Source organism: Cherax quadricarinatus, chromosome 84, assembly GCF_038502225.1.
Source record: "Cherax quadricarinatus isolate ZL_2023a chromosome 84, ASM3850222v1, whole genome shotgun sequence".
NCBI lineage: Eukaryota > Metazoa > Arthropoda > Malacostraca > Decapoda > Parastacidae > Cherax > Cherax quadricarinatus.
This window is the reverse complement of record NC_091375.1, coordinates 9,226,399-9,248,751: the sequence shown is the minus strand read 5'-3', so window position 1 is coordinate 9,248,751 and position 22,353 is coordinate 9,226,399. Positions and strand designations below refer to the sequence as shown.

General features: G+C 41.1%; 1 protein-coding gene across 10 annotated transcripts in view; it reads left to right on the top strand.

Moving 5' to 3' along the window:
- Positions 1–22,353, top strand: part of sigmar (Tumor necrosis factor alpha-induced protein 8-like protein sigmar) — a 220,724-nt gene that overhangs the window by 188,330 nt on the left and 10,041 nt on the right. For all 10 annotated transcript variants that reach the window (XM_070103038.1, XM_070103046.1, XM_070103040.1 and 7 more), the window contains one exon: positions 18,336–18,455. In XM_070103038.1, the coding sequence (XP_069959139.1) occupies positions 18,336–18,455 (120 nt within the window). The remainder of the gene's footprint in view (positions 1–18,335; positions 18,456–22,353) is intronic.

Sequence of the window (22,353 nt, the reverse complement as noted above, 5' to 3'; positions counted from 1 at the left end):
GTCACTAATTGGATGCCTCCCCTCCATTTGGATGCTCGGGGCCACCGCCCCTGGCCCCTTCCCCTGCACGCCTCTGGTGGTGAGAGTGGTGGCTGTCATCACCGAGGTCCTGGCCGGGATCACATCACCGGCCGGAGAAGAATTTCCTCATTTTCTTTTTGTAAGTTAGTGCCGATTGTCTTTTGACACGTACTCCTCTGTAGGAGCTTGAATACTCTTGTCCAGCACAGGCATACACAAGAGCCTGGCCCAAAGCCGGGCTCTGGGAGTATAAACACACTCGGAACTCATCAAAGGTATATCAGAGGTACTGTGTGTTATGCTTGTTAGTGATACTAGTTTATAGTTGAGGGCGTTCTGTCTATCCCTGCTTCATATATAGATACTATTAGTCATCCAGATGACTGTTAGTTGTTCCCGCTTGAACACTGTGTTTAAGATGTTCACTATATGGTCACAGTTGTTCTTCTCAGTGCCCATGGAGATAAGTTTTCAAGTATTTTCAGTAGCAGTGTCGTCACTTGCTCACGTGTGAGTTTCATCTCAGTTTGTGTTACTCTGGCCTGACTACCTTCTTCTCTGATGTCTTCGCTGCTTTTCTAAGAAAACCTGAATTGCACGAGTCCTGTGGACAGAACCGGGAGCCTTGTACTTGCAGGTCCACAATAACACGGACCTAGCCACAGTGTGTGGTGTCGGGAGCTCTACTTAAATGTGGTTTGAGCGGTATTTGGGAGTGCCCAAATAGTCCATTTGTAAACACTGAAGCTGAGCTGGCACTGTTGTGGACTTGTTAATACAAGGACTCTGGTTCATTCCCAAGTAATTCTTACACAATGTCATTTTCACGATATATAGTTGTGATCTGGGATATACTTGTGACCTGGGATATACCTGTGATCTTTAAAAGTCTTCGTACTCCCGCAGCCAGACCCCAACCCAGAATTTTCTGGTGTTTGTCTTCTAAAGGCTAATGCGAATGGTGAGAACTTTATTTAACGTCTTGGAATCTTGTGTTAAGTGTGTACATGCGTGTGTGTGCATACATGTGTGGGGGTATGACTGTTTACCTTGGCACCCAGCAATAACTTTATCACCAAGGGCACCTTGCCTGGCCGTGGAGGTCTCTTATAACCACCCGCTGCCTTCACTAAACAATGAAAATATTCACCAAACAGGACTGTTTAAGTTACAGAATTCCAAAGATAGACTTTTATTAATAGCAGTTGAAGCCTTAGAGTGCTAAGAAAAGAAGAAGACCTAACATGAAGTGATATATAACTTTCATAAAGAAAGTGGAGGTAGACTGGCGAGAAACATAGATGGGAAGACACAACTGGATGATAAAATATCAAAATAGGGACATAAAAGAAGGGTAACAAAATAATGAACAGCAATTGTTGGTTTGTTAGGATTAAATTCTATTACACGAGGCTCATTAATATTTATTTTAGGAATTAAAGGTATTCTTGACTGGTGGTAAACTGGTTACGTGTAGCCTTAATGAACCATGTGTTAGTAGATAGGCTTTAAACCTAACAAACCAACCCTCTTTGTTGCAGCTTTTAAACTAAACCCTCAGTGTTTATACCTTGTGATCTCTATATGAAGGAACAAACATATATACCATAACCAGTATAACACTGTGCTATATCAAGGTATCTTACTACTGCAGATATACATTTAAACACGATATACATTTTTATATATATATATATATATATATATAATATACATATATATATATATAATATACATATATATATATATATATATATATATACACATATATATAAATAAATGAAATCACGAAACAAGTGATTTTGAATCATTAACAGAACTGAGGCTGGCCAGGACTCGATCCTGCGTTCTTATGCCCAGCCCTGTGAGAACTGAACAAAGTAGGAATCACTCTGTCCACTGAACCTACAGTCCTTAAATACCAGGCGCCCACCAGTACTGAGCGTGTTGTCCCTGGTGCAAGGACATTCGTGGTCGTGGAGCCTCAGAGACTAATTTCAGTCTCATCCTGTTTTGTGTACCAGCCTTCACGAGCAATCTATATATTAATGAAATCACGAAAAACAGGGTAAACACGTTCAGTACTGCTGAGCGCCAGGTGTTTATGAATTGTTGGTCCAGTGGATAGAGGGATGCATACTTTGTTCATTTCTCACAGGGCTAGGCATGAGAACGCAGGATCGAGTCCTGACCAGCCACAGTTCTGTTAACGATATATATATATATATATATATATATATATATATATATATATTTTTTTTTTTTTTTTTTTTTTTTCAACAAGTCGGCCGTCTCCCACCGAGGCAGGGTGACCCAAAAAAGAAAGAAAATCCCCAAAAAGAAAATACTTTCATCATCATTCAACACTTTCACCACACTCGCACATTATCACTGTTTTTGCAGAGGTGCTCAGAATACAACAGTCTAGAAGCATACACATATGAAGATACACAACATATCCCTCCAAACTGCCAATATCCCAAAACCCCTCCTTTAAAGTGCAGGCATTGTACTTCCCATTTCCAGGACTCAAGTCCGACTATATGAAAATAACCGGTTTCCCTGAATCCCTTCACTAAATATTACCCTGCTCACACTCCAACAGATCGTCAGGTCCCAAGTACCATTCGTCTCCATTCACTCCTATCTAACACGCTCACGCACGCTTGCTGGAAGTCCAAGCCCCTTGCCCACAAAACCTCCTTTACCCCCTCTCTCCAACCCTTTCGAGGACGACCCCTACCCCGCCTTCCTTCCCCTATAGATTTATATGCTTTCCATGTCATTCTACTTTGATCCATTCTCTCTAAATGACCAAACCACCTCAACAACCCCTCTTCTGCCCTCTGACTAATACTTTTATTAACTCCACACCTTCTCCTAATTTCCACACTCCGAATTTTCTGTAAAATATTTACACCACACATTGCCCTTAAACAGGACATCTCCACTGCCTCCAACCGTCTCCTCGCTACTGCATTTACCACCCAAGCTTCACACCCATATAAGAGTGTTGGTACTACTATACTTTCATACATTCCCTTCTTTGCCTCCATAGATAACGTTTTTTGACTCCACATATACCTCAAAGCACCACTCACCTTTTTTCCCTCATCAATTCTATGATTAACCTCATCCTTCATAAATCCATCCGCCGACACGTCAACTCCCAAGTATCTGAAAACATTCACTTCTTCCATACTCCTCCTCCCCAATTTGATATCCAATTTTTCTTTATCTAAATCATTTGACACCCTCATCACCTTACTCTTTTCTATGTTCACTTTCAACTTTCTACCTTTACACACATTCCCAAACTCATCCACTAACCTTTGCAATTTTTCTTTAGAATCTCCCATAAGCACAGTATCATCAGCAAAAAGTAACTGTGTCAATTCCCATTTTGAATTTGATTCCCCAAAATTTAATCCCACCCCTCTCCCGAACACCCTAGCATTTACTTCCTTTACAACCCCATCTATAAATATATTAAACAACCATGGTGACATTACACATCCCTGTCTAAGACCTACTTTTACCGGGAAGTAGTCTCCCTCTCTTCTACACACCCTAACCTGAGCCTCACTATCCTCATAAAAACTCTTTACAGCATTTAATAACTTACCACCTATTCCATATACTTGCAACATCTGCCACATTGCTCCTCTATCCACTCTATCATATGCCTTTTCTAAATCCATAAATGCAATAAAAACTTCCCTACCTTTATCTAAATACTGTTCACATATATGCTTCAATGTAAACACTTGATCTACACATCCCCTACCCACTCTGAAACCTCCTTGCTCATCCGCAATCCTACATTCTGTCTTACCTCTAATTCTTTCAATTATAACCCTACCATACACTTTTCCTGGTATACTCAATAAGCTTATTCCTCTATAATTTTTACAGTCTCTTTTGTCCCCTTTCCCTTTATATAAAGGGACTATACATGCTCTCCGCCAATCCCTAGGTACCTTCCCCTCTTTCTTTCTTGTAGGTAGTAGGTTGGTAGACAGCAACCACCCAGGGAGGTACTACCGTCCTGCCAAGTGAGTGTAAAACGAAAGCCTGTGATTGTTTTACATGATGGTAGGATTGCTGGTGTCTTTTGTCTGTCTCATAAATATGCAAGATTACAGGCATGTCTTGCTACTTCTACTTACACTTAGGTCACACTATACATACATGTACACATTTATTTATACACACTCATCTGAGTTTTCTTTGATTTTTATCTTAATAGTTCTTGGTCTTATTAATTTTCCTTTTATATCCATGGGGAAGTGGAATAAGAATCTTTCCTCCGTAAGCCATGCGTGTTGTAAAAGTCAACTAAAATGCCGGGAACAATGGGCTAGTAACCCCTTTTCCTGTAAAGATTACTAAAAAGAATAAGAAGAAGAAAATTGTCATATATATATATATATATATATATATATATATATATATATATATATATCAAATGTATTCCTGTTAACCCTTTTTGGGGGCTTAGTTCCTAAGATCGTTGTGTATACATATGCTCTTGTGCTACTATACACAGGATGGATATGAGGTACACAATAAACTAGCCACTACCATCCACAGGATGGATATGAGGTACACAATAAACTAGCCACTACCATCCACAGGATGGATATGAGGTACACAATAAACTAGCCACTACCATCCACAGGATGGATATGAGGTACACAGTAAACTAGCCACTACCATCCACAGGATGGATATGAGGTACACAGTAAACTAGCCACTACCATCCACAGAATGGATATGAGGTACACAATAAACTAGCCACTACCATCCACAGGATGGATATGAGGTACACAATAAACTAGCCACTACCATCCACAGGATGGATATGAGGTACACAGTAAACTAGCCACTACCATCCACAGGATGGATATGAGGTACACAGTAAACTAGCCACTACCATCCACAGGATGGATATGAGGTACACAGTAAACTAGCCACTACCATCCACAGGATGGATATGAGGTACACAGTAAACTAGCCACTACCATCCACAGGATGGGTATGAGGTACACAGTAAACTAGCCACTACCATCCACAGGATGGATATGAGGTACACAGTAAACTAGCCACTACCATCCACAGGATGGATATGAAGTACACAGTAAACTAGCCACTACCATCCACAGGATGGATATGAGGTACACAGTAAACTAGCCACTACCATCCACAGGATGGATATGAGGTACACAGTAAACTAGCCACTACCATCCACAGGATGGATATGAGGTACACAGTAAACTAGCCACTACCATCCACAGGATGGATATGAGGTACACAGTAAACTAGCCACTACCATCCACAGGATGGATATGAGGTACACAGTAAACTAGCCACTACCATCCACAGGATGGATATGAGGTACACAGTAAACTAGCCACTACCATCCACAGGATGGATATGAGGTACACAGTAAACTAGCCACTACCATCCACAGGATGGATATGAGGTACACAGTAAACTAGCCACTACCATCCACAGGATGGATATGAGGTACACAGTAAACTAGCCACTACCATCCACAGGATGGATATGAGGTACACAGTAAATTAGCCACTACCATCCACAGGATGGATATGAGGTACACAGTAAACTAGCCACTACCATCCACAAAATGGATATGAAGTACACAATAAACTAGCCACTTTGGTGGCAAAATTTAATTGAAGACTTACACTTCAGTATATACATTGAGAGTTAGACATTTTGATGTATATAAACCTCTTGAGCGTATATACATTGAGATATACACTTATCTCGTATACTCGTATCTGGAGTCCGGCCAGTGGTTTCTTCAGTCCAATACAGAGAAGAACGGTGAAAGATGACGTGTTTGAGGTAATCAATCCCTCAGCCTGGATTCGACGTCTTCAGTCCATCAATCTTGAACACACAGACTCCAGACTGTGGGACTGATTACCTCAAACTCATCCTCAGTGTTCAGTCCCTCAGCCTGTGTTGAGTCCTTCTGTCTTGACAAGTGTTGAGTATCTTACTCTGAACCAGTTAAATGAAAATACAGACACACAAGAGCCAGTGGGCGAAACGTCTTCCATCAATAAAGATACCCAGGTGTTGACCATGTGTCTTCAGCAAATTATTGGTTTCTTATGCCATTAATGTGATAATTCTTTGTGTATATACACAGAGATACACACCTCTGGGTGTATATGCACGGAGATACACATGTCTTATAGTTCCTTGATAATGTGAGAAGTCACGAAAGCGCTTGGAATTACACTATTCTTTCACAGTGGCTTTTTGCATATTCTGATATCACCTGTTTACTGTGATCTTTTTGTATATCTGTGTGTATATACACGGAGATACACACCTGTGTGGACACACACACACATCTGGGTGTCTATACAATGAGAGACTTATGAAATCATAATATGACTGCAGACAAATGAGTCAAGTGGTCCAGAGGTTAACGCACTGGCCTGCCGGTTTTAAAACACTTGCCACGGGTTCGACTCCTTCCCGTTTCCTGATATGATACATTGAGAGCCGAAACTTTCTGTGAGCCAGAGAGATGCGAGAGAATAAGGAATGATAAAATATTAGAAGAGTGATGGGAGGAAAGTAGTAATACGAATATACTCGAGATAGAATGGAGACTGTTATTCGAAGGAAAGACGTAAAGAGAAGGATGAAAATAGAAGACTAGAGGAGGCAGGAACTGATAAATATTAGAACCAGAAAAATGGTGAAGTGTTTTACGAGAGGAAATAAACAGTGGATTGTGGTATTGTTAGTGGTGGTAGTATTGTCAATGGTGGTATTGTTAGTGGTGGTGGTGGTGTTATTAATGGTGGCAGTGGTATTGTTAGTGGTGGCAGTAGTATTGTTAGTGGTGGAAGTAGTATTGTTAGTGGTGGCAGTGGTATTGTTAGTGGTGGCAGTGGTATTGTTAGTGGTGGCAGTAGTATTGTTAGTGGTGGCAGTGGTATTGTTAGTGGTGGTGGTGGTATTATTAATGGTGGCAGTGGTATTGTTAGTGGTGGCAGTAGTATTGTTAGTGGTGGCAGTAGTATTGTTAGTGGTGGAAGTAGTATTGTTAGTGGTGGCAGTATTAGTGGCGGTAGTGGTATTGTTAGTGGTGGCATTGTTAGTGGTGGCATTGTTAGTGGTAGCAGTGGTATTGATAGTGGTGGCAGTAGTATTGTTAGTGGTGGCAGTAGTATTGTTAGTGGTGGCAGTATTAGTGGTGGCAGTGGTATTGTTAGTGGTGGTAGTGGTATTGTTAGTGGTGGCATTGTTAGTGGTAGCAGTGGTATTGATAGTGGTGGCAGTGGTATTGATAGTGGTGGCAGTGGCATTGATAGTGGTGGCAGTGGTATTCTTAGTGGTGGCAGTGGTATTCTTAGTAGTGGTGGCATATTTAGTGGTGGCAGTGGTATTGTGGTTTTGATGGTATTGTTAGTAGTGGTGGCATTGTTAGTGGTGGCAGTGGTATTCTAGTAGTGGTGGCATTGTTAGTGGTGGTGGTATTGTTAGTGGTGGTGGTGCTATTGTTAGTGGTGGTGGTGCTATTGTTAGTGGTGGTGGTGATATTGTTAGTGGTGGTGGTGATATTGTTAGTGGTGGTGGTGATATTGTTAGTGGTGGTGGTGATATTGTTAGTGGTGTTGGTGATATTGTTAGTGGTGGTGGTATTGTTAGTGGTGGTGGTATAGTTAGTGGTGGCAGTGGTATTGGTGGTGGTGGTGATTGTGATTGTGTGTGTGTGTGTGTGTGTGTGTGTGTGTGTGTGTGTGTGTGTGTGTTTTCCCAGGAGACACTACACAGGTGGTCTAAATCTCAGATATCTTTATTTCACATTAAAATATTGTAAACATTTTTCAAAGACCTTCAATCATAGAAAGCAAGAGGCTGGTCAGACCGTGCAAAATATCCTCAATGAAAAGCAAGAGTGCAGTAAGTATACTGAGAGATAACACGTTTGATGTGTTTCCAGAGTGTTTCTACTGACAGAGCCCGGCCATGGGCCAGGCTTGTCTGGTGCTAACCTGGTCAAACGGTTGTTGCTGATGCTGGAGGCCCGCTGCCCCACATATCCATCACAGCCAGGTTGATCTGGCATCCGGTGAAGAGAGACTGTCCACGTGCACTGTTGTTCAACTGTATCTGATATCTTCTGTTAAGATGTTGAATAATCTGGGGCCAAGAATGTTGATAGTGTTCCCTTATTGTGCCCACCGCACCCTTGCTTTTCACTGCGTTTGTTTTACACTTCCATATCTCTCGCTCCAGTATATTACGGCCACGTGCAGATTTGGGGCCGGGCCCTCGAGTACTTTCCAGGTATATATATTATTATTTATCTCTCATCTGCTCCAGTGAGTACCCATTCAGGACTTTAGGGTATTCTCAGTAATTTAAATGCTCAATGTGGACAGTAAACGATCTCTGTATTTGTTCCAGCTCTGATATTTCTCCTGCCTTGAACGGGGCCGCCAACACTGAGCAATATTCTAAATGAGGGAACACTAGCGATTTGAAAAGTGTCACCACTGACATTATTTCCCCTTGTTTTGAAAATTCTCAATACCTACCCTGTCATTCTCCTGGCTATCGTGATCTTTGTTTTATTATGTTTTTTGATAGTAAGGTCAGCTGACATAATTATTCTCAAATCTTTCCCGAGTTCCTTTCGTTCTGTTTGGTGACCCTCTTGAGTTTTGTATATAATGTTCCTTTTGAGTTTTTCATTCTTTCCATACCTAAACAGCTGGAACTTATCATCACTGAACGTCATGTTGTTCTCCACTGCCCACTGGAAAACCCTGCTTATATCTTTCCTGTAATTTTTCAGTGTCTTCTACCGTAGTGACTTTCATGCTTATTGTAGTGTCATCTGCAAATGATGATACAAAACTGTGACGGGCGTTTTTATCTGTCTGCTTTGTAAGGGGAACAAGAATTTTCAAGAGCCTCCCTTCATACATAAGAGGATTACTAAGAGACTCGTGGCCGTCCTTAAGTGGAAACTTGATAAGTTCTTAAAGTTACTTCCTGACCAGCCGGGCTGTGGTTCATACACTGAACTGTGTGTGGCCAGCGTTAATAATCTGGTTGATCAGGCCTTGATGCACCAGAGGTCCTAATCTGAGACCAGGGACCTCTGACGGGCGTTGACTCCCGAAATACTTCAGGTATCCTTCGAGTAACCAAGAGTTTTTTTTTTTTTACGTTGGCAGTCACTCTTTTGTTAAAAGATTGGGTGCTGCTTTGGCTTGTTATCTACAAGGAAAATGATATCTACACTTACATTGCGATTTACACCTTAGCAATCAATACGGTACCTAACCTAACCTAGGTTAGGTACCGTGTTGATTGCAATGTAAGGTGTAGATATCCCAAAGTAGATACATGACACGTAGATAACAAGCCAAAGTAGCACCAAAAAGTGTATCAGTACTAGCGTAATATTTTCTAGTTTTCAGTGTCTTAGCGCTCTGCCCTCTTCTGTTGTTCAACATTATTGTTAGTGGAGACTCTTATTTTTTGACTTTAAAAGTTGGCTGGTAGTTCGTCTGACCCGGTTGATGTATATTGACCTGAAGACGGTTTTGGGGGTCAACGCCCCCCGCGGCCTGGTGCCAGACCAGGCCTCCCTGTTGCTGGCCTGACACGCTTTTCATTCAATTCATATTGAGTTCACTGGTTTTAGCGCATTCACAGAAATTTTGCGGACTGGGTGTGTTGGTGTTATGATCAACTGTATCAACATTACTGAAGACTGTGTAAACTGCGGTAGTAGTGTTGTTACTATCACTAGTACGGTAGTGGTGTTACTAGTACTGTAGTGGTGTTACTATCACTAGTTCTGTAGTGGTGTTACTATCACTAGTACTGTAGTGTTACTATCACTAGTACGGTAGTGGTGTTACTATCACTAGTACGGTAGTGGTGTTACTAGTACTGTAGTGGTGTTACTATCACTAGTACTGTAGTGGTGTTACTATCACTAGTACTGTAGTGTTACTATCACTAGTACTGTAGTGGTGTTACTATCACTAGTACTGTAGTGGTGTTACTATCACTAGTACTGTAGTGGTGTTACTATCACTAGTACGGTAGTGGTGTTACTATCACTAGTACTGTAGTGGTATTACTATCACTAGTACTGTAGTGGTGTTACTATCACTAATAAGGTATTGGTGTTACTAGTACTGTAGTGGTGTTACTACCACTAGTAGATGTCCTCTGAACCAAGATTCCATGATGTTGCAGTGTCTGACAAGTTGTGCAAGAAAGGTATAAAATACAGACAATATGAAAGTTTAGACACATGTGCAACGTCTGGATATCTGATTAACTCATCTTTTGTATATAGTTCTACTATCTTTAATTATGTCCTAGAATCTGTATTGATAAAGCCACTGGATGGTGAAACGTCTACAATAAAGATATCCAGACGTTGCACATGTGTCTAAACTTTCATATCACTAGTACGGTAGTGGTGTTACTGTCACTAGCCATACCCCCGGCCGGGATTGAACCCGCGGTCATAGTCTCAAAACTCCAGCCCGTCGCGTTAGCCACTAGACCAGCTAGCCACAATAAGATTCATCCAACTAGGTATATTTCTACACCATAGGAAGGTTAGCACAGGCACCACTGTGACCACAAATGCAAGTTTTTACAGACGAATCTCCAGCTAGCGTGGCCGTGACGAACTCTAGCTCAAGTCCCTTCACTGCCGTCAACATGACTCAAGAAATCGTAATGACACGATTGCAAACAAACCATACCCCCGGCCGGGATTGAACCCGCAGCCATAGTCTCGAAACTCCACCCCGTCGCGTTAGCCACTAGACCAGCTAGCCACAATAAGTTTGGTTTGTTTGCAATCGTGTCATTACGATTTCTTGAGTACTGTCACTAGTACGGTAGTGGTGTTACTGTCACTAATACGGTAGTGGTGTTACTATCACTAGTCCGGTAGTGATGTTACTATCACTAGTCCGGTAGTGTTGTTACTATCACTAGTACGGTAGTGTTGTTGTTTCTATCACTAATACGGTAGTGGTGTTACTATCACTAGTACTGTAGTGGTATTACTATCACTAGTACGGGAGTGGTGTTACTAGTACGGTAGTGGTGTTACTGTCACTAGTACGGTAGTGGTGTTACTATCACTAGTACTGTAGTGGTGTTACTATCAGTAGTACGGTAGTGGTGTTACTGTCACTAGTACGGTAGTGTTGTTACTAACACTAGTACCGTCTCAAACCAGGTCTCAAACCTAGGAAGAACGACGAACTTGCGTATATTAGTGGTGTCTTCAGTGAGTCAGACGTAATGTTTGCAGCTTCTACGGAGATTCGCGTAAAGGACTTCTTTAAATAGTGAAATGTGGATGCGTTCCTGGATGCAACTTTATATGCGACAAGAAAAACAGGCAACGAATGAGATGTCGGTCTGTATGTTAGTCGCTCATTGGCGTAAAGTTACTTAACACCACTAATGATGGAGTTGAAGTTTTGACGGCTGAGATGGAAAATTTGAACCTTGCTTGAATATAAACCGCCGGATACTTCTTCCCAGCAGTTCAAGGACCAGCTATCACAGATCTAACTCTGAACTGAGGACCCTGGTGGTTTAGCGCTTGGTTATCATAATAATTTAAACTGAGAACCTGTTAATCCCGGATCCAAGTATGTTGTTTGTCAGTGACTTCAGTTTGAGACATCTAAAATGGAAGTGTGTGATAATCATTAATTGCAGAGTCCCTGGAGCTAGTCTGGAGGAATAGTTCAACGCAACAAAATTATTAAACCTCTGAAATAAATTCGTCTAATGCAAGCAGATAACAGAACCGACCAGGTTAGAAAATATCCTAGATCTTATATTCACAAACAAGGACCTGGTCTGGGACGTAATGGTGTCGAAGACTGCAGTTTCGGACCACATGATCGAGGTACCAACCTGTGGGCTGCATAGTAACCTGGCTCAGAGAGGCATCATCAATCATGAGGGAAGAATTCAACAAATTCAACGTCAACAAGGACATCAACGGGGATCAAATAAATCGAGACCTTAATAAACTAGGCTTGAGAAGATACGACCACCGCGGACGCAGTAATCCAGTTTCTAGGGAGGATGAGTTCATTGCCACAAAGTATGCTCCACACACATACTAATGCAGCAAAGAAGATGAAATTTCTAGAGAAAGAGAGGCCAATAATAAAAGGTTATCAACGGCAGCAGACTTTCTGAAGCAGGAAAGACTGATTAAGGAAATGGAAAACATTGAACTCGCACATCAGCCAGAGTAATCGTTCAATATGCGCAAAACCCCAACACTAACTGGAAAAATGGTGTATTTTTCCCCGTGTTCAAAGACCTCTAGGATACCCCGTGTATATATAACCCAAGGGATTTCCTATCATATGAAATTAATATATCTTATCTGAATGTTCTGTCACCTAATTTTTTTTTAGTTTTCTTTTTTTTTAGATTATCTCTTAGCATAGATAATTTTATCATTTACGTTCTTTAAATTTGAAAATTTCATTCAGGTTACGTTAGATTGTTTGACGGTGTTACGGGTGATGCCCGACATTTTTATTTGAATATATTCCGTCGAGGTTTCACTAGTGGACTTCTTGACTAGTAGTTACAGTAAAGATTTCCGACTTATTATTATCTGACCTCATGTATCATGATACTAGGATATTGCTCTTTTATTTTATGTTAATGCTAATATTTATGTATGTATAGAAATAGGGAAAAAGATGGAATCACTAGTTAAAAGACCAGCCGCTAGTTATGCTGCCGGCTGGAGTCAAAGGTTGAGTCATGTGACCAACCTGACGTGAGAGTTACTGGTCACAGACACAACCAGTAGGTTCATACACTTCTGAGCAGGTTCAGGTTCTCATCCTAGAGTGCATAGCTCTCTTAGCACTCGGTTAAGAGATAAGATAAGATTTCGTTCGGATTTTTAACCCCGGAGGGTTAGCCACCCAGGATAACCCAAGAAAGTCAGTGCGTCATCGAGGACTGTCTAACTTATTTCCATTGGGGTCCTTAATCTTGTCCCCCAGGATGCGACCCACACCAGTCGACTAACACCCAGGTACCTATTTGCTGCTAGGTGAACAGGACAACAGGTGTAAGGAAACGTGTCGAAATGTTTCCACCCGCCGGGAATCGAACCCGGGCCCTCCGTGTGTGAAGCGGGAGCTTTAGCCACCAGGCCACCATAGTAGCTTTTCTATAGAATTCAAAGTCTTGTACTAGACGATTGACTATTAGTCTGAGAGATTGCTAACTTGAGTAATCCCCGTAAGAGATTGTTGTTTCTCGAAAGTAACTAAATAGTTTTACTTACAGTACAAGATTGTTAATATTGCTGGATTGTTTGGAGTTTGGTTATTTAATAATTTATAAGAACGTAAACATACAATTATGTTCTTTTAATATTCATGATAAGTTGTCATGTAGGGGGGGGTCCAAGCACCCTCCACAACCACGTGTACGACCTGACGCCTAGGTCTGAGGCGTCAAGAACAAAAGACCTCAGACGTGGGCGTGGCTACAGACGTTTGCCAAGGCAAGGTGTGACCATATAATTGGTTAAATTAGGTCTCCCCAGAGACCTCACAAGCCCAGCTGGACTACATCACAAAGTGAAGTGTCGCAATGTGTCACATAACCTCCCTGTTGAGTATGGGATTTTAATGTTTAACCTAGTTACTAAGTACGAAAAGAGATTTAGTATATAAATTAAATAAAGATCAGAAAGAAGTGTCAAAAGTCGTTGTTAATTTAACCTTGGTACACCCTAGGTGTTTCCTTCTAGACAGTTATCTAACACAGTTAATATCTAATCTAGTTTCTAGGTACTAGAAGACTTGGTATTCAAACTAGATAAAAAAATGAAAAAACGACTTGGTGCTTATTTCCCCTGAAGTGAAATATAAAAGGTGAACAACAGCTAAGTCATTATTTTCCTGTTACAGCATAAGACCATTGTTTGTAACAGACGGCGATACTTACAAATATTTTGTGGTGTGTTTTGTTGGTCTGTAGCTGACAGCTCCTTCCAGGAAGGTGCCTTAATGCTGCTCAAGGTTCTGGATCTTTGAAATTGGAGTTGCCTTTCACCTTGGTCAAACCTTATTGATTACCTTACTTTCCTGAGACCTCGTAGTACATCAACTGGTGTAATTAACATTGTAATACTACTACTACCAGTAGTACTATTACTACTATTAGTAGTTCTATTACCACCACTAGTACTATTGCTATTATTACTTTTAGTAATACTAGAATAGTAGTTACTATTATATTCTAGTATTACTGACACTACTGTTAGTACTACTACTTGTAGTAGTACTATTCTATTAATACTACTAACACTACTACTAATATTAATTTTATAAGTGCGTGTTACTATAAGCAGATATTACATAAGGAAGTTCTCTTAAGGATGAGGAGCTGTTGCTCAACTGTGGTATCCTGGTATAACACGCGTCAACTGGGGATTATTGCTGAACATTAACCCAGCCTTCCTGAGGCGATGATGTCAGGGTATAGGTAGTGTGTACCTGAGTTTCTTACCCTAGTATGAAGCTGTGCACAATATATAAACTGGTCCACCTAGGAAGTCACTTTGTCACTGTCATTCTCTCTCTCTCTCTCTCTCTCTCTCTCTCTCTCTCTCTCTCTCTCTCTCTCTCTCTCTCTCTCTCTCTCTCTGTCGCACCACAACTGAATGGTTATAAATATGACCAAGATTTTTAAAGGGGTGGACCGGTAAGCCAGTGGAAGGCCTCGGTCAGATGACCAGAAGCTCCAACGGCGGGTCATCAATCTTAAAATAATGAATCCTATGATACTCCAATACTGAAACTATGTACTGTGCCAAAACAAAAGCATTCACATTGCTAAACTCACAGACTAGTATTTAGTCACTTAGCCATAATACCAACTTACCTCATAATTTGTAATATTTTAAAATAAAGAATTAAACTAAGTCTGCCCGAAATGCCTAGCCATGCTAGGCGTTCTAGTGGTACACTCTGTAATCATTATTTAACTACATGTAAACCACACAACAACCAAATTCTGAAAATTCAACATTGTAATCTTTATAGAGAATAAACTTTGAATTTGAATCTGACTAAGACCCGCGTCAGGAAACACTTGTCCTGTTTCCTGACGAACCTTACCTAACCTAACACCAGGGAATAGCAGTGGATGTCAGGTTATGTATATTGCAGGTTAAAGAGACCGGTCCAGGAGCTATAGACATAACTCTGAGAGAACACACACACACACACACACACACACCTCCAACACCGTGTGTTGCAGGTAAAGAGGCGGGTCCAGGAGCTGTAGACAAGTCTGAGAGAACACATACCACCAAAACCGGAAACATTCAACTTTACACATTATCCTAAGTGTTGATACAAAAGTATAACTAAATGTCATACTGCCATGACTCTTAAGTCATGATCTCTACTGTTGTTTCCAAGCACTTATAAAGTTTCATGATACATTACTTGAATGATTACCAAAAACTTATGACTTCTTGAAAGCCTCTTTAAGTTTTCGTAGTTCATGGGTGATAAAAGGGGACAAGAGCTAGACTGTGCTGTGTGTTGCACCACTGTGGGTTGCTCTCTGGAAAAATGTCGCAGTTGGTGGCCTCTGCAACTCTAATGCTAGTGTGCGGAGGGTTGAAGAGCACTCTCCTAGGGTAGTGCTGGCCCTCCCTCATTTTCGGACTGATCGAATCTCCGAAAAACCTGTACATTATTACCAAATCGTTAATAAAAACAGTTTTAGGTTAGAAAATTTAAGTTCCAATGAACGAGGTTACCAGATTTGTGTACAGTACTCTCAGTACACTTAACACATTTTCGATTTTTTAAATATTTTAGTAAATAAGGTAGCAACATCATAGCAGGTGCTTAAGTTATGAAGCCATACCGTGGTACGTTCAGTGTCATAATGTTGAATGTGAGAGACCAGCCAGGTTGTGAGAGCCGCTAGCAGCAATAGTCTCCTTGACCAGGCAGTCAATTCTGTGGGTAGGAGAACTCTTGAAACTGGCCACAGGTATGTGGGATACTATAAAACAGGAATGAAGACCGCAGCAGGTCTACTGATCCATGCTAGGCAGGTCTAACTCACGCTCGCGTACCATCATTGTTCATAACAAATTTGTTATGAATCAGTAGGGGTCGTACAGTGCCTGAGAAATGGTAAGTAATCACGATTGATCCACGGAAGGGGAATATAGCAGCTGTTATTATAGCTGCTATAGTTCCTTGGATCATAAGAGATCTTCAGCAGCATTGTGGCTGCCCTTCCTTCAAGGTAGTGAGTTACAAACACTGCCACCACTGTTGACAGTGGTATGAAGTACCGACAAGTGTTGGTGTAGTGGTGGTGGTGAACATCAAAATGGCATACAATACCGACAGGTTGGTAGGTAAGACACATAGGCAACAGTTAGGCAACTTTATTCCGAAACGTTTCACCTACACAGTAGGCTTTTTCAGTCGAATACAGAAAGTAGGCAGGAACAGTAGAGATGTGAAGACGATGTAATCAGTCCATCACCCTTGAAGTCGTAGAATTTGAGGTTGTCAGTCCCTCGGCCTGGAGAAGTTCAGTTCCATAGTCAGGAACTGAACTTCTCCAGGCCGAGGGACTGACAACCTCAAATTCTACGACTTCAGGGGTGATGGACTGATTACATCGTCTTCACATCTCTACTGTTCCTGCCTATTTTCTGTATTAGACTGAAAAAGCCTACTGTGTAGGCGAAACGTTTCGGAATAAAGTTGCCTAATTGTTGCCTATGTGTCTTACCTACCAGTGGTGGTGTGTTGGTGTAGTGGTGGTGTGTTGGTGTAGTAGTGGTGGTGTGTTGGTGTAGTAGTGGTGGTGTGTTGGTGTAGTTGTAGTGGTGTGTTGGTGTAGTGGTAGTGGTGTGTTGGTGTAGTGGTGGTGGTGTGTTGGTGTAGTGGTGGTGGTGTGTTGGTGTAGTGGTGGTGGTGTGTTGGTGTAGTGGTGGTGGTGTGTTGGTGTAGTGGTGGTGGTGTGTTGGTGTAGTGGTGGTGGTGGTGTGTTGGTGTAGTGGTGGTGGTGGTGTGTTGGTGTAGTAGTGGTGGTGTGTTGGTGTAGTGGTGGTGGTGGTGTGTTGGTGTAGTAGTGGTGGTGGTGTGTTGGTGTAGTAGTGGTGGTGTGTTGGTGTAGTGGTGCTGCTGTTGCTCGTACTTCCAGTGATGGTGTTGGGGTCGTGGTGGGTGGGTGCTAGAGTCGTAGTGGTAATGTTCTGCTTCTCCTGTTGGCGGTGGTAGTGGAGTTGCTTGTAAGTAGAAATTACTTAATTTTAGTTTAACCTGCTTGGATAGACTGTGTGTGCTGCTACTTTATTCAGATAAGTAAGTTGTAGTGGAAACAAAAACTAGCTTATCTTTCCTGTTATCTTGCATAACACAGTATAGATTGTACGTGTGTGTGAGATAATGAACTAAAGGAATTTGAATTTGAACTCCCCAAGTCTGAACTGGGAAACTTAAGTAGAGTAATGGTGGTATCGTTTAACATTTTTCTGTGGGTTTAGCAACTAGGGCAGCTTCAGGTGAAGCATTTGTTACGTGGGACTGACCATCTCTCCCACTGGACTAAACCACGCTGATTTTTTTTGTTTGTAATGAATAGATCACCAGTTCTTTTGGAAGGGAAAGTGGGGGGAGAGGGTCTTTTCAAGAAGAAAGTGTATTGATATTTATAGGTCTGTGTATCATATATTGCACTCAGTGGAGTTTTTAGTCGTGGTCCAGGCCTTTCACTGGTTACTGGTATACTCTGGAAACAGGGACGGCACTAATGGGGGGCTGAGACCCCCAACACCTCCATTACCCCCCTCAACCCCCCCCAATAACAGCAATAATAAAGGTATGTAAAGTAAAAGGACACAAGTGCAACTAATGTGACATTTATTGTGGCAACGTTTCGCTCTCCAGGAGCTTTATCAAGCTTGATAAAGCTCCTGGAGAGCGAAACGTTGCCACAATAAATGTCACATTAGTTGCACTTGTGTCCTTTTACTTTACATATTGTCGGTAATTCTACCAACTTTATTACAATAATAAAGGTGCTTTAAGCCTAAATCACAGCCTCCTCTTCCAAGCTGATTACAACTTCCTTGCGGCCCTCCCTCCCCCCCAAGTAACATCTCTGGAGCAGCTCCTGCCTGTGAAAATATCGAATTTGTGTGTTCTCACCTTGTGCACAACTTTCAGACTGGCAACAAGAAAGAGGCGGAGAAGTTGGTAAAGAACATCATCAAGATCGTTGTTAAGATCAACATTCTGTACCGCAATGAACAGTTCTCTCAGGAGGACCTCAGGGTCGCCAACCAGGTGAGTCAGGCTAAGCCCAGTTATTCTCCACAGCATCCCCACAGTTACTGAAGATAAAAATACAGCAAATACTTTACTTGTACTTTATTATGTACTAGATAAAGCCCAACATTGGGCTTTATCTAGTACATAAAATACTTGACAAAGTCAAATATTGGATGAAACATAGTACTTATTAAAGGGCTTCACAGTTTTTGTGTATTTTTCACTATCATTTATTCTTGTGAGCTGATGCTCGCCGTGTTTGCGGTATTAACTGCTGGATCCCTTTAACGTGAACTTGCTACATGTGTGTGTGCGCCACCTCAGTGTATTCTCATGTCAATGTGTGTGGTTATGGAACTCTTATTTTTTTTTCTTTGCTAAGCATCAATGGAAACAAAAATTATGCAAATGTATTATCTTAGAAAACAGCAGTTCTTCTGTGAGTCACTGATTATATACAATATAAGCAAACTCGAGACTTGCTGGAAGTTATGGCCTGTGTAAAAGGCCAAGAAAATTTCAGTCCTGCGGGAAATACTCAAGTGAAAAGTTTTTGAATGGTGTTTTCGCCTCTGACCTGTTCATTGTCTGGCCTTGTGGATTGTGTAATGAGTTCGGTAAAGACTTGCTCGTCCACAGTCACTCGCCTACCTTCATAACAAATTGACATTACGTGTAGAGGCATCCCTCGTTTAACGTTCCTCAAAAATCCTTCGTATCAGCGAAATTCTTTGGCAAAACCTCATTTTCCCCACATGATATCATTATATGAAATAAATAAACATTTTTTGGGGAAAAATGAATACAATACAATGGAAACTCTACTTACGAGATTAATCTGCTCCATGACCTTGCTCGCATCTGGATTTGCTTGTTTGCAGAGTCAATTTTCCTCATTGAAATTAATTGAAATGGAATTAATTCGTTCCAGTGAATTCCAGGCATGAGAAAATACTTCAACAATTTCCCTAATATCAACTCTACAGCTTATTTATCTATCATAATTCATGTAATATGACATAAACAATATTAATAACATAGAAATATGATATGTACACTAGAATTAATAAAATACATATCATTACATATGTGACTAGTGGTGGTGACAGCAGCCATTGTTGTTGTTGGGGTTTATAAGGCCACCACAGCAGCCATTCCTGCTCCAGACTACATGTGTAGAGAACCTAGGATAACCCAAAAAAGTCAGAGTGATTTATAATACTACACTCTTAATGCTACACTTAATTGCTACACTCTTAATGCTACACTTTGCCACTGCTACCTCATGATGTCTGCTACTGCTGCTTCATGTTGTCTGCCACTGCTACCTTATGATGTCTACTCTCACTTTTGCTAGTGTGTTGAAGAGCTTTCCAATATGTGAAGGTTGAGGAGCAGTGCCGATCGGACAGGTATTGGATGGTGACGTCATTAGTTTCCTCTTGAACATCACCAAAGAATCGAACATTTCTGCTACTTTGAGCTCAATTTCAAGGTACTTTTCATCGTGAAACCAATAAAAATCATATCTTCCATTCTATCTAATGAGACCAAAAATACGAGAATACATCAATAAAAACCATATGAAAATATACCGCTAATGGGAGGCTAATGGCTGAGAAGTGAACTCCATTATTTATGGTCCAATTTCTTTCATTTTTGGTGTATGCTAAGAAGCATCTTTCCATCATACGTTGCCCAAGTTTCAATAAGATAGTCCAACAAACAACTGAGATCCAGTTCCCTAGATCAAGAGCAAGAGCCTCTCACCAGGATCGAGGAACTTCCCTTGAGGCCCGCTCGCATCTGGAAATTTCACTCGCGTCTGGAAGCAAAAAATCGAAAGAGCGACTGCTTGTATTCAGAAAAACTCGCATGTAGACGTACTCGTAAGTAGAGGTTCCACTGTACTATATTAAAAAAATGCATGTTAAAGCACATTTTGATGGAAGCATCACGTTCCAGTGGTACATGCCAGGCGGATTAGCAGTGAGGAAAGTGCATTGAGCATGTATTCTTAATATATGTTAATGATCTCCCAGAAGAAATCATTCTTATTTGCTCCTGTTTGCTATTATGTAAAGATGGCGAGAGAATTAAAAATATAGAAGGACAGGGACAGACTCCAGGAAGGCTTTGGGAGGATAAATCAGTGGCAAGCCAAATGGCTAATCGAGTTTGACACGAACAAGTGCAAGGTCATGAACACTAGAGCTATCCTTTCCCTCTCCAGACATTTCATAGCCTGAATCTAGGGATGGTTAACTAACAATTAACAGATAGCGAATATATCAGAGGGATAACCTTGGTGACATTTGTATGACTAACAGAACATTTAAGAAAACAGCTGTACATGATGTATTCAGTGCTGTTGTTGAACCTATGGGTTTAGTGCTTAGTTATTCTTATAATAATTCTGTACATGATGTACATAATTTATTTATTTATTTATTTATTTATTTTGTCTTTGCAAACAGTACATTGAGATTTTATATTTACAATAGTGGGTTGCAATGCAAGGAGAGCCTCTATTACGCCTTGACATTATGGGCCAACTTAACATTATTGGCTTACAGACTACTTAACACTACGGATTATATCATAGTTGCACAGTAGGATAGTAATTATTTCATAGTTGAACAGTTGATTATTAATTATAAGTGAATCCTTCATGTGTTAGCCCAAATCACCGACCAGTACGTTTAAATAAGTGACCCACTGATCAGATCAGACTGGTTCCGAACCCTTGACTGGTCGAACCCTCGACTGGTCCGAACCCTTGACCGGTTTCAAATGAATTCGTTGGACAATAAAGCAGACTGTTAACGGATGGAGTTGTAGGTGCCCTTATCAAACACAAACAATAAATATAAAATCAGGAACGTACACCGGTAAGCTGTACTAATATACAAGTACAGTTAGAAATAGAAATACAAATAACTAGAGCTTCACTTTAAGGAGGTTATTAATAGAGTATTCAAGAGGTTGCTAGTAGAATTACAGTAAATCAACCATTCAAATCATTATGAAGCTCTGTGTAGTCTGCAGTCAATCAAACAAACAGGCTTCCACATGGATAAATTCATTTTTGTGGAATTTGGTGTCATGCCAAGAACTAGCTACAAGCAGTATAAAATCAGGGAAGTGTTTTTGGATATGCCCAAATGAGATCAATCTGTGGACTAAAATCACATTGGTATTAAAAGAGGATAACATCAAAGCTGCTTTCATAGACAACCTGGAAGCATTCTACAACAGATGGGAACATAAAAAGTCTGGGCTGGATGGTACCGCGCTTGATGCTGGCCATGTAGTCAGAAACTGTAAGGCTGGAGGTGCTGTCCTGGTAGTCAGTAAATGGGCTGATAGTGCTGTCCTGGGAGACAGTAATGGTGTGGTGAAGCTGGAGGTGCTGTCCTGGGAGACAGTAATGGTGAAGCTGGAGATTTTGTCCAGGTAGTTGGGAAATATACGCAGGAGGGAATGCATACAAATGACCTCATGGGAGACAGGAGCTGTAGTGGGGAAACAAGTGTAGTCAAAGATAAGATAAAACCAATATTGCAAACTAGTAATACCACGGGAAATGGCAAACAAGAGGACTCCACTAGCAATAGTGAGGATATATTACCAAAAACAACTGGTTAGAGCTCCATTGTTGGTGCTAGTGAGGATAGGAATAAGACAGGTAAACATGCACCAACAGGGAATACAGTCACAGAAACCCAAGGCAAACGGAAACCAAGCCTGTGCACATACTATGCACTTGGTATCTGCAGGCATGGGAATCTGGAAAAACAGATGGGACATGCAACTATGACCACCCTAGAAAATGCCGTGCCCACATGACAACAGGAAAATGCAAACTCCCTTCCTGTAAGCTTTTTCACCCTGAAATGTGTACCTCTTCAGT